An 11,796-nucleotide genomic window follows, 5' to 3' on the forward strand; every position below is an offset into this window, starting at 1 on the left:
TCACTCCCGAGGAGGCAACGCCTGAGTTTGCCCAGGAGCCCGGGCGTTCCTCGGCGCTCTGCGTCGGGCTCCCGCGTGGACGTCTGTCTGTCCCCGAGCAAACCATTCGATCCGCCGCCAGCGTCACCACCTGCAAACTGGTAACGACGTGCAGACGCCGCGTCGGAAAAGTGCTTCGAGATCCTCCGGGGGAGGACCTATAGAAATAAAGTGCACCATAGCAGCGATGCTCTTGTCTCTTCACATTTGTCCAGCAGAGAGTGAGTGGAAACCCCCGGCAGAGAGGCTGGATTTCATCTCAGGGCTAGAGAGCGGTTTTCCAGGGGCTCCCATGGGGCCCAGCTGTGTCGGGGGGGGACTTAAAAAATCACCTCACGTACAAAATGCGATGTAACGAGCGTAAAGCGCTGCGGGGCAGGAGGCTGCGGGGCAAGCGGGCTGCGGGGGGGCCTGGGGGAGGCCTGCGCTACAAGGCCGTGTGGCATCGCTGCCCTGGGGGCGGCGGCTGCCTTTTCCAGCGGCCTTTCCGGGGCTCCGCCCGCTGCCGCGGGGACTTGGCGCGGCCACGGAGGCCGAAGGCGCGGCCGGGGGGGCGGCGCTGCCCGCGGGCGGGGGCGGCCCCGGGGGCGGGGGGGGGATGCGGCGGGGCCCGGCGGGGCGGCGGGGACCCCCGGGCGCTGCAGCATGGCGGCGGGCGGGGCGGCGGCTGTGCCGCCCCGACGGGGCGGTGAGGGCGGCGGGGCCCCGCCCGGCCGCGTCACTTCCCCGGCGGCGCCCGGCCCCGAAAGAGGTGTCGGTGCCGTGACGTCACCGCCGGCCCCGTGTTTACCGTCGCCGTTCGCCGTCGGGCACCGCGCACCGGGCACCGGGCACCGGGCACCGCGCAGGAGCATCGCCGCCGGGCGCCGCGGCATGGGGCAGGGCCCCCGGGCGCGCCCCGGTTGAGCCGGGGCCGGGCATGCCGGCGGGATGGCGGCCCCCGGGGGCGCGGCGCTGGGCTGGGCGCTGGCGCTGCTGCTGGCGCTGCCGGGGGGCCGCGGCAAGGACGTGCGGCAGAGGGAGGCCGAGTTCGACAGGACCTACGGCGACTGGGTCACCAGCGAGCTGCTCAACATCTACGCCTTCAACCACACCGTCTCCAGGAACAGGGTGAGCCCCCCGGGGCCGGCGCAGCGCCGGGCGCGTGGCTCCGGGGTCGGGGCGCCCGCGTCCCTCGGCCCGCGGGGGCACGGCCGCCGCGTCAGCCCGCGGGCGTTGGCCGAGCGAAGTCCGGCGGCCGCGCGGGGACGGGGCTGCCGGGCCACCCGCTGCCTCGCCCTCGCAGACGGAGGGCGTGCGGGTGTCGGTGAACGTGCTGTCGCAGCAGAACGACACGCCGGTGCTCTTCGTGGTGCGGCAGAAGGAGGCCGTGGTCTCCTTCCAGGTGCCGCTGGTGCTCCGGGGCCTGTGAGTAGCGGCGGGGCCGGCGGGCGGCGGGGGCCGGCGGGCGCCGGCGGGGCCCAGCACAGCCCGGGGCGCTCCGCTTGCCCCGCAGCTACCAGCGCAAGTACCGCTACCAGGACGTGAGCCGCACGCTGTGCCAGCCCCAGAGCAAGATGGAGCTGGAGACGCAGCACTTCTACGTGGACGTGTCCACGCTGTCGCTGAAGAACACCTCCTACCAGCTGCGCGTCACCCGCGTGGAGAACTTCGTGCTGCGGTGAGGCTGGCGCGGCGGGCGCGGGGCGGGCGCCGGAGCGTCGCCCGCGCTAGCGCCCGCCCTCTCCCCTCCGCAGGACGGACGAGCGGTTCGGCTTCAACGCCACGGCAGCCCAGCCGCAGGTGAGGGGCTGGCGGCGGCCGGGGGCTGAGCGCGGCGGCGCGGCCGGGCCGGGCCGGGCCGGGGACCGCCGCCGCAGCGACGCGCCCGTCCTCCTCCCAGTACTTCAAGTACCAGTTCCCCGAGGGAGTGGACTCGGTGATTGTGAAGGTGACCTCGGCCACGGCCTTCCCCTGCTCCGTCATCTCCATCCAGGACGTCCTGGTAGGTGGGGGCGGCGGGGCCGTGCCGGCCTCGGGCGGCGGCGGCACCCCGCGGCGCCCGGGGGGCTGACGGCCCCCGTCCCCCGCTCCCCGCAGTGCCCCGTCTACGACCTGGACAACAACGTGGCCTTCATCGGCATGTACCAGACCATGACGAAGAAGGCGGCCATCACGGTGCAGGTGGGGCTGGCGCCGGCGGCCGCGCTGCGGTAGCGCCGGGTGGCCGAGGCTGCGGGTGTCGTGGCCGCGGGGCCCCCGCGCGCTGACCCTGCTCTCGCCCCCGGCGCGGGCGCCGCAGAAGAAGGATTTCCCCAGCCGCAGCTTCTACGTGGTGGTGGTGGTGAAGACGGAGGACGAGGCGTGCGGGGGGGCCCTGCCCTACTACCCCTTCTCCAAAGGTACCCGGCGCCCTCGTGGGGACGCGAGGCGGGGGCCCTGCGGGCAGGCCCTTCTCCACGGCGTCCGGTTCTTCCAGACGAGCCCATGGACCAAGGCAACCGGCAGAAGACGCTGGAGGTGGTGGTGTCCCCTGCCATAACCTGTAAGCCCGGGCGGGCGACGGCTGGAGGGGCCGACCGGCCGCGGGGCCCCGAGACGTGGCCCCGGGCCGCCGCTCGCCCTGAGGCCCGCGCCGGCTCTCTCCGCAGCGGAGGCCTACGTGAGCAGCGTGCTCTTCTGCCTCGGCATCTTCCTCTCCTTCTACGTGCTCACGCTGCTCATCGGCTGCTGGCAGGGCTGCCGGTGAGCTCCCCGCCGCGGGGCCGCGCGGCGATGGCCGCCCTGTCCCCGCGGGCGCCGGGCCCCCCCCCGCCCCGTGCCGCCCCGCCGCGCGCGCTCCCGCTGACGCCTGCTTCCCTCGGCAGCCGGCGGCGGAGGACGACGGGGCTCCTGGCGGCCCTGGACTCGCCCAGCCTGGACACGGGTGAGGCAGCCGCCGAGCGCAGGGGCACGTGGCGGGGGGACGCCCCGTCGGGGGGGCTTGGGGTGGTTTTGCCCTCTCCGGCCCCGCCGCAAGCCCTGTGTTACGCAGGGTTTGGGCTTCGCCCCTCGGGGGCTGATGTGGGGCTGGGGCAGGGGCCTCTGACCGCGTCTCTGTCCCTCTCCGTGCACGGCCCCGCGGGACCCCCTGCCAGCGTCCCTCCTGGGTGAGCACCGGCGCTTGCCCCCTCCCCGGCCGCAAGCTGCTTCCCGGGGCCGAGGCGGTGCCCCCCGCCTGCCCCGCGCGCCGGGCCCGGGGGGACGGGGCTGAGGGTGCCGCTGTCCCGCAGGGCCCAGCCGGAGCGTGCCCGACTCCTTCCTGGGCCGCGCGCCCTACGACGGCTACGGTTACGGCTCCTTCGGTGAGTGCGGCGCGCCCCCCGTGCCCCCCGTGCCCCCCGCCCGCGGGGCCGGCGGGCGCGCGGCCACGTCCCCGTGCCACCCTCCCCGCAGAGAACGGCTCCAGCGCCAGCACCGCGGCCGTCACGGACAGCACGGGCTCCGCGGACGTCTCCTACGGCTACACGGGTGAGTCCGGGGCGGCCGCGCGGCCGTGCCGAGCCCGGGCTCCGGGCAGCGCCGGGCTCCGAGGACGCCGCGCCGCGCGACCGGGAGGGATGCTGCCGGAGGACGCCGCTCTGCCCCTCGCCCAGAGGCTCCCCACTGCAGCCCCGCGCCGCCGGGCAGGCCCCCCCGTGCCGGGGAGGCTGCCGCTGCGCCCCGTCCCGCTCCGGTGACGCTCGCTTTCCTTCCAAGGGCAGGAGCAGTTCAAGCGCCGCGCTGCCGCCGGGCCGACGAGGCAGCCGTGCACTGCTCTGGGTAGACGGCGGTGCCGCGCAGGGAGGGCTCCAATCGGCGCAATCCGCCCCGCGCGGGCTTCGCCCCGGGGCGCGGGCCCAGGCGTGCCCCGGCCGCCGCGCTGCCTCGCCCGCGCCGCAGCCAGAGCCGCAGGCTGCCTCCGCGAGAGCCGCGGTCCGCGGCGCGAGCCGGGAGGCGCGGCGTAATTCGGGGGTGATTGCGGCGCGCGGGGGGCCGGCGGGACGCGGCACCGCTGACGTGCCCCCGCGGCCGCAGGGGACCGCTCGCTGGAGAACGTGGCCGGCCGGCCCCGCCTGGACTCGCTCAGCTCCGTGGAGGAGGACGACTACGACACGCTGGCCGACATCGACTACGACAAGAACGTCATCCGCACCAAGGTGCGTCCCGGCCGGGCACCCGCGGCGGGGCCCGGGCTGCCGTGCCGGCCCGGGATGCTCCCGTGGGTCGGCGCCGGCCCCCCCCCAGCTGCCTCTCTTTTTTTCCCAGCAATACCTCTACGTGGCTGACCTGGCGCGGAAGGACAAGCGGGTCCTGCGGAAGAAATACCAGATCTACTTCTGGTGCGGAGGGGACGCGCGAGCGGGAGGGCACGGCCGTGCCGCGGTGCCGCGCGGGGACCCCGCTGACGCTGCCCTGCCTCTCCCAGGAACATCGCCACCATCGCTGTCTTCTACGCGCTGCCCGTCATCCAGCTCGTCATCACCTACCAGACGGTAAGCGGGGCTCCGCTGCCCGGGGACGGCGGCGCTGGGACCCTGCCGGGTGGCTGCGCCCGGCCGCGGGGCCCCGCCGCCTCTGCCCGCCCCGTGCCCCGCGCGCAGGTGGTGAACGTCACCGGCAACCAGGACATCTGCTACTACAACTTCCTCTGCGCCCACCCGCTGGGCAACCTCAGGTGGGCACGGCCGGGGGCCGGGGGGGCGCGGGGCCGCGTGCCCCCCGAGGCGCTGACCGGCCCCGCTGCCCCCCGCCAGCGCCTTCAACAACATCCTCAGCAACCTGGGCTACGTGCTGCTGGGCCTGCTCTTCCTGCTCATCATCCTGCGGCGGGAGATCGGCTACAACCGGGCGCTGGAGCGCCGCGACGCGCACGCCCTGGTGAGGCCGGCACCGCCGCCGCGGGCAGCCCCCCGGCCCCGGCCCCGGCCCCCGGCGCCCGCCCCGCTGCCTCTCGCCCTCCCCTCGCCCCGCAGGAGTGCGGCATCCCCAAGCACTTCGGCCTCTTCTACGCCATGGGCACGGCCCTCATGATGGAGGGGCTGCTCAGCGCCTGCTACCACGTCTGCCCCAACTACACCAACTTCCAGTTCGGTGAGCGCCGCCCCGGCCGCCCGCCCACCCGCCCGCCCCGTGCCGCGGCTGCCCGGCGCCCGCTCAGCGCGGCCATGCCCCCCCGCAGACACCTCCTTCATGTACATGATCGCCGGGCTCTGCATGCTGAAGCTCTACCAGAAGCGCCACCCCGACATCAACGCCAGCGCCTACAGCGCCTACGCCTGCCTGGCCATCGTCATCTTCTTCTCCGTCGTCGGCGTGGTGAGCGCGGCCCTGCGCCCGGGCCGGGGCACGGCGCGAGGGGTTGGCGTCAGCGCGAGGGGTTGGCGTCGGCGCGACGGGTTGGCGTCGGCGCGATGGGCCGCCGTCGTGGCCGCTCGCCCGGGCTCATCCCGCTCTCCCCAGGTCTTCGGCAAGGGCAACATGGCCTTCTGGATCGTCTTCTCCGTCATCCACATCACGGCCACGCTGCTGCTGAGCACCCAGCTCTACTACATGGGGCGCTGGAAGCTGGGTGAGGGCCGGGGCGGGCGGGGGGCAGCGCCGGGGGGGCTCCTCCGCGCGGCGCCCGCCAGCTCTGCCTCCCCCCAGACTCGGGCATCCTGCGGCGCATCGTGCACGTGCTGTACACGGACTGCGTGCGGCAGTGCAGCGGGCCCCTGTACGCGGTGAGTGCCAGCGCCCGGCCCCGCGCTCCGCCGCGGGAGCTGCCTCCCCCGCCCGCCCCCCCGACGCCCTCGCCTCCCCTTGCAGGACCGAATGGTGCTCCTGGTCATGGGGAACATCATCAACTGGTCGCTGTAAGTGTGCCCGGCCCCGGCGCGCCCCGTGTCCCCGTGGGGGCGGCCCGGGGGGAGCTGACCCCGCCGCCGCTGCCGCCCCCCCAGCGCTGCCTACGGCCTCATCGTGCACCCCAACGACTTCGCTTCCTACCTGCTGGCCATCGGCATCTGCAACCTCCTCCTCTACTTCGCCTTCTACATCATCATGAAGGTGCGGCGCGGGCTCGGCGGGCGGCGGGGCGGGGGGGCGCGGGGGGGGCCGCCGCGCTGACCTTGCCTCGCCTCCCCCCCAGCTCCGCAGCGGCGAGCGCATCCAGCTCATCCCCCTGCTCTGCATCATCAGCACCTCCGTGGTCTGGGGCTTCGCCCTCTTCTTCTTCTTCCAGGGGCTCAGCACCTGGCAGGTAAGCGGGGGGGGGGGCGGGGGGGCGGCCGCGGGGCCGGCGCGGCCACCGCTGTGCTCGCCCCGGGCAGAAAACGCCGGCCGAGTCCCGGGAGCACAACCGCGACTGCATCCTGCTCGACTTCTTCGACGACCACGACATCTGGCACTTCCTCTCCTCCATCGCCATGTTCGGCTCCTTCCTGGTAGGCGCCGGCAGCCGCGCTTGCCCCCCCCCCCGCTCCCGCCGCCCCCCGCCCGGGCGCCCTCCCAGCCCGCCTCTCCCGCAGGTGCTGCTGACGCTGGACGACGACTTGGACTGCGTGCAGCGGGACAAGATCTACGTCTTCTAGGCTGTGCCAGACCCCCGCCGCCGGGCCAGCCGGAGAGGCGCAGGGCACGCCGCGGGGAGGGATGCTCGGGCCGGGCCCCCGCCGGCCGCTCCGTCCCCCTCCCCGCCGCCGCAACGGCCGGCCTCGGCGCCCGGGCTGCCGCGGCCTTTCCGCGGTGCTGGCGCTGCCGGGCCGCGCCGGGCCGGCACGGGGCTCCCCGCCGGGCCGGTGTGCGGGGCGCTGCCGGCCCCCCCGCGGGACTCTCTTCAGTGCCTAAGGAGTGATTTTGGAGAGGGGGGGTCGGGGCGCCCCGGCTCCCCGGCACGGGGTGGGCAGCGCGGAGCCGGGGGGCGGGCGGCAGTTTTCCACTGTTTTTATGCGCCCGCCCGCCCGCCGAACCCAGCCGCCCTGCGTTTTCTGCGGCTGGTTCTGCTGGGAAGTGACATGCATTAAAGTGTCCGTCTGCACTTTACCCCAGCCTGCTGCGTCCCGGGGGGGGGGGGGAGCGCCGGGACCCCCCCGCCCCGCGGGGCCGGCTGCCGCTGGGTGTCAGCCGTGCTCTCCACCGCGCCGCGCTGCTGCTGAAGCGCATGCCGAGTTAGAGAGGCCGGCGAGGCTGGATGCAGCGTGTGCCGAATTGGGGAGGCCGGCGAGGCTGCACGCAGCGTGTGCCGAATTGGAGAGGCCGGCGAGGCTGCACGCAGCGTGTGCCGAATTGGAGAGGCCGGCGAGGCTGGATGCAGCGTGTGCTGAATTGGAGAGGCCGGCGAGGCTGGATGCAGCGTGTGCCGAATTGGGGAGGCCGGCGAGGCTGCACGCAGCGTGTGCCGAATTGGGGAGGCCGGCAAGGCTGCACGCAGCGTGCGCCGAATTGGGGAGGCCGGCGAGGCTGGATGCAGCGTGTGCCGAATTGGGGAGGCCGGCGAGGCTGGATGCAGCGTGTGCTGAATTGGAGAGGCCGGTGAGGCTGGATGCAGCGTGCGCCGAATTGGGGAGGCCGGTGAGGCTGCACGCAGCGTGCGCCGAATTGGAGAGGCCAGCGAGGCTGGATGCAGCGTGTGCCAAATTGGGGAGGCCGGCGAGGCTGCACGCAGCGTGCGCCGAATTGGGGAGGCCGGCGAGGCTGGATGCAGCCGTGGGCCGCAGCGCTGCTGCTCCCGGGCTGCCCTGGTGCGACGGCAGTGCCGGACGCGGCCCCGTGGGCTCAGCTCCCCGCGGCGGGGCGGCTGGGGGGGACCTGGGGCGGCAGCAAGGTTGGCAGCCCTCGGCGCGGGAGGGAAGCCCGGGATGGCCGCGGGCACGCCGTGGGCACTGGGCCGGGGCCGTGCCCCCATCGCACCCCTGGCCCGAGCGGCCGAGGGGCCGGGAGGGCTAGCGCCGGCCCCAGGCGCGGTGGCTGCCCTTGCCCACGCCTCGGCCGTGCCCTTGGCGCCAGGCCCAGCATCCCGGGGCCGCCAGCTCCGGGACGGAGCAAAGCCTGGGCCAGCCCGGAGGCAGCTGCGGGCCGCTGCCCGGGGCGCCCTGGCCCCCGGCCTCGCCCGGGCAAGCCCCGGCTCGGGCGTGCGGGGAGCTCGGGCACGGGCAGGCTGCTCCTGGGGCGCCCTGGTCCCCCGCGGGAACGCGGGCTCGGCCGCCCCCGGCCCCCGGCAATGAGCGCACGGGAAAACCAGCCATGAAGTCAGGGCAGAAACCCTCGGCGGCTCCCCGCCGCGCGCCTGCCTATAAAAGGAGTAACTTCATCAGAGCGCGGGGCCCCGCGGCGTCCCTGCCCCCCGACCCGCGCGGCGGAGGCACGCGGGGAATGCTCCGGCCCGGGCCTTAGTCACCGGTTTTCGGAGTCTTTCCCCAAATATGGTGCCGGGGCTGGCGCGCCCCGCGAGGGAGGGCTGGGGGGGCCGGCGCGGGGGCGCGGTGACATCACGGCCCGCCGCGCCGGCCTTTTAGCGCAGGGCCGCCCTCCTAACTGTGCAGTGCGCTGGCTCCCGCGCCCAGCATCGCCCCGCGGCCCTGCGAGCAGCCTCTCGTGAGTCCCGCGGCGGGGGGGCGGCGGGAGGGCGCGGGGTGCTGCGCCCCGCCACGGGGATGCTGCTGCCCTGGGGTGGGATGCTGCACTCTGGGATGGGATGCTGCTGCCCTGGGGTGGGATGCTGCACTCTGGGATGGGATGCTGCTGCTGTGGGATGGGAATGCCGCTGCCCAGGATAGGGATGCTGCTGCCCAGGATGCGGGTGCTGCGCCCCAGGACCAGCACTGCAGGGCTGGGCTCCCCCCGCCCTGGGATCCCCCCGCGCTGGGTCCAGGCCCCTGCCGCAGCCGAGGGGCTCTGCGGGGGCTCGGCTGGGAGCAGGGCATCGGAGCCAGGAGGGGACGTGCCGGGCTCTGCCCTGGCCCCGCCGCCGGCTGCCCCGGGGACCTGTGGCTCGGTGCTCGCCAGGCTGGCGGGGTGCCCCGGGGTTCCCAGCCCTCTCCCTGGGTGGACGCCGGGCGCGTTTCTGCCCCTTCCGTGGGGCACCCTGGTGACCCGTAGCCCTCCCGTGGCCCCGGGGACCGTGAGGGGCTCACGGCTGGTGCCAGCGCGGGAGCGGGCGGCTGCGGCGGGGATGCCGGTGTCGTGCGGACGGGGCCGCGTGTTAGGGGCGAGGAGGGCCGGGGCGGCACAGCGACAGGCACGGGAGCGGCACGGTCCCGGAGGACGGCGATGGCTTGGGATCGCTGCCGGGGCGGGGGGGGATTGCCACGGGCTGAGCGGGCTGCCTGGGCGCTGCCGGGCCCTGGGGCTTGCAGAAAACCCTGCGGGCAACGGCCCCGCGGCGCCGGACCTCGGCCAGCCCCTCCGACGGCTCCGGGGGAGCGGAGGGCTGTCACAGCTGGACCCGGCTGCAGCCGTGGGCCGGCTCCTTCCCCGCCTGTCCCCTCCCGGGCTGCTCGCGCGTCCTGGCAGCGCTCCCGGCGCGGCAGGCAGTGCTCTCCAGCGCACTGAGCTGCGCCAGGTCTCAGCGGCTGTGCTGGAGTAGCCGGGCTGGACGTGCCCGGCTGCCGGGGAGGCAACGGGGATGGAGGGGCTGTGCGGGGCCCCACGGCGGCCGAGGCCCTGCCTGGGGCTGAGCGGGCAGGGGAGGGACGTGGCGGCTCCCCCGTGCACCCAGACCCTGAGGATGGGGACGCGGCACGGCTGCGGGACCGGGGCCGTGTGATCAGCGGGGGTCACAGCCTTGTGCTGGCCCCAAATGTGCCTCGATGGAGCTGAAGAGCCATCACCCGGCGAGGGGGGGCCCCTCCGGCGGGGAGGCTGCTGCAGGGGCTGTGCGCTGGGGCAGGGGTGCCCCGAGGGGCGGCCGGGGGCTCCCGGCGGCCCGGCGCCCAGCCTCACGGGCCGCTCGCCGCTGCCAGGTCTCCCGCCCGCCGCAGCCATGGCCAACAAGGGCCCAGCCTACGGCATGAGCCGGGACGTGCAGTCCAAGATCGAGAAGAAGTACGACGAGGACCTGGAGGACCGCCTGGTCGAGTGGATCGTGGCGCAGTGCGGGGCCTCGGTGGGCCGCCCCGAGCGGGGCCGCCTGGGCTTCCAGGTCTGGCTGAAGAACGGCATCGTAAGTGCTGGGGCCGGGTGCCCACCACGCCCACCGTGCCCACCGTGCCCACCGTGCCCGTTGGCTACCCCGACGGGCAGCCCCGGTGAGCCCGGCCTCTCCTCCGCCGGCAGGTGCTGAGCCAGCTGGTGAACAGCCTCTACCCCGACGGCTCCAAGCCCGTCAAGGTCCCCGACTCGCCCCCCACCATGGTCTTCAAGCAGATGGAGCAGATCGCCCAGTTCCTCAAGGCCGCCGAGGACTACGGCGTCGTCAAGACAGACATGTTCCAGACCGTCGACCTCTTCGAAGGTGCGCGGGGCGTCCCGGGCGCGGGGCCGCGGCGGGGGCTGGGGGCGGCCGGCGCCGTGCCGCGCTCACGCGCCTCGTCCTCCGGCAGCCAAGGACATGGCGGCGGTGCAGAGGACGCTGGTGGCCCTGGGGAGCCTGGCGGTGACCAAGAACGACGGCCACTATCACGGGGACCCCAACTGGTTCATGAAGTAAGTGGGCAGCGGGGCCGGGACCCCCACGGCCCCGCGGCCGCTGTCGCCCGGCATGGGCGGGGGGTCGGGGCTGGGGCTCGGCCCTTCCCACGTACGTGCCAAAACGCGGGCGCGTTCCCGCACGGACGCCCGGCTGTCGGCGGGGCGGTTTCGGTCCCCTCGCCGGGTGGCCGGGGCGGGGGGACCCGGGGAGCGGGGGCCCGGCTGCAGCACCCCGGCTGCTCGCGGGAGGCGGGTGCCGCATGGCCTCCCCCGCGCCCCGCAGGAAAGCGCAGGAGCACAAGCGGGAGTTCACCGAGAGCCAGCTGAAGGAGGGCAAGAACGTCATCGGCTTACAGATGGGGAGCAACAAGGGGGCGTCACAGGCGGGCATGAGCTACGGCCGGCCCCGGCAGATCATCAGCTAGGCAGCCCCCCGCCCGCCGCCCCCCGCCCTCCCGCAGCCGCCGGCAGCGCCGCCCCAGCCAGGCCCTCCGTCTCCGCTCCCTGCACCCAGCGGGCCGCGGCCGCCGCAGCGCCGGCCGCCACGCCAGCCCCTCGCCCGCTGGGATTTCTTTACAACCCAAAGCCGAGCCGCCCCAGCGCCCCGGCAGCGTCCCAGCCGGCAGCACGCGCCCAGCGGCAGCCCACGCGGCGACGCACGCAGCGCCGGGGCCGCCGGGGCCGCTCCGCCGTGCCCGGCCGCGCGCGCGCTGCGTCCGGGCGGCCTCTCCTCTCCGGCTCGCACGCTCCCCGCTTCGCTGCCGCCAGCCCCGCCGCCGGCCGGTCCCGCTCCCGCCGCGCCGCGCTTGCGGGCACCCGCGGGTGCCCCGCACCCTTCCCGGGGAAGGCCGGCGGGAAGGGCACGCGCCCCAGCACCCGGAGCCACCCCGCCTGCCGCAGCCCCGCACGACGCCAGCGCCACTCTCGCAGAGATCCTTGCAAATGGGGAGAAAAGAGAATTGGCCTGAGTTTTGTACTTCGTTTTTGTCAAAATTAAAAGGTTACTAGTCGAGCGCGGCGTGCTGCGGTCTCCTCCTGTTCGCCTCGCGCGGCTGCCGGGCGCCAAAGCCCCCAGCACAGCCCGCCCGGGCGCTGCGGGCGCCCAAGCCCCCTCCTTCCCTCCCTCCCTGCGGGCCCCGCGGGGACGGC

General features: G+C 75.2%; 2 protein-coding genes across 5 annotated transcripts; both read left to right on the forward strand.

Annotated features, from left to right (window-relative positions):
• Nucleotides 1-740: 740 nt before the first annotated feature.
• On the forward strand, nt 741-7,062 carry SIDT2 (SID1 transmembrane family member 2). 4 transcript variants are annotated; one of them, XM_064524181.1, is made up of 27 exons: nt 741-1,149; nt 1,325-1,446; nt 1,535-1,699; nt 1,776-1,821; nt 1,922-2,023; nt 2,119-2,202; nt 2,321-2,420; nt 2,498-2,563; nt 2,670-2,763; nt 2,886-2,944; nt 3,156-3,167; nt 3,291-3,362; nt 3,454-3,528; nt 4,075-4,196; nt 4,306-4,379; nt 4,466-4,532; nt 4,641-4,714; nt 4,794-4,917; nt 5,013-5,130; nt 5,219-5,355; nt 5,500-5,608; nt 5,686-5,762; nt 5,848-5,894; nt 5,982-6,087; nt 6,170-6,280; nt 6,351-6,464; nt 6,549-7,062. In XM_064524181.1, exons 1-27 carry the CDS (start codon nt 970-972, stop codon nt 6,609-6,611), a joined length of 2,520 nt encoding a protein of 839 aa, XP_064380251.1. In that variant the 5' UTR covers nt 741-969; the 3' UTR covers nt 6,612-7,062. The 4 variants fall into 4 exon arrangements, with proteins under 4 accessions (XP_064380251.1, XP_064380252.1, XP_064380253.1 ...); XM_064524182.1 differs by having other exon boundaries at nt 2,324-2,420; XM_064524184.1 differs by having other exon boundaries at nt 1,138-1,149; nt 1,560-1,699.
• Nucleotides 7,063-8,459: 1,397 nt separating this feature from the next.
• Nucleotides 8,460-11,659, forward strand: TAGLN (transgelin). Its single transcript, XM_064524190.1, has 5 exons — nt 8,460-8,613; nt 9,981-10,180; nt 10,294-10,471; nt 10,560-10,662; nt 10,931-11,659. The coding sequence occupies exons 2-5, from the start codon at nt 10,001-10,003 to the stop codon at nt 11,070-11,072; spliced, it is 603 nt and encodes a 200-aa protein (XP_064380260.1). The 5' UTR covers nt 8,460-8,613; nt 9,981-10,000; the 3' UTR covers nt 11,073-11,659.
• The last annotated feature ends 137 nt before the right edge of the window (nt 11,660-11,796 follow it).

This window comes from Dromaius novaehollandiae, chromosome 21, assembly GCF_036370855.1.
Source record: "Dromaius novaehollandiae isolate bDroNov1 chromosome 21, bDroNov1.hap1, whole genome shotgun sequence".
NCBI lineage: Eukaryota > Metazoa > Chordata > Aves > Casuariiformes > Dromaiidae > Dromaius > Dromaius novaehollandiae.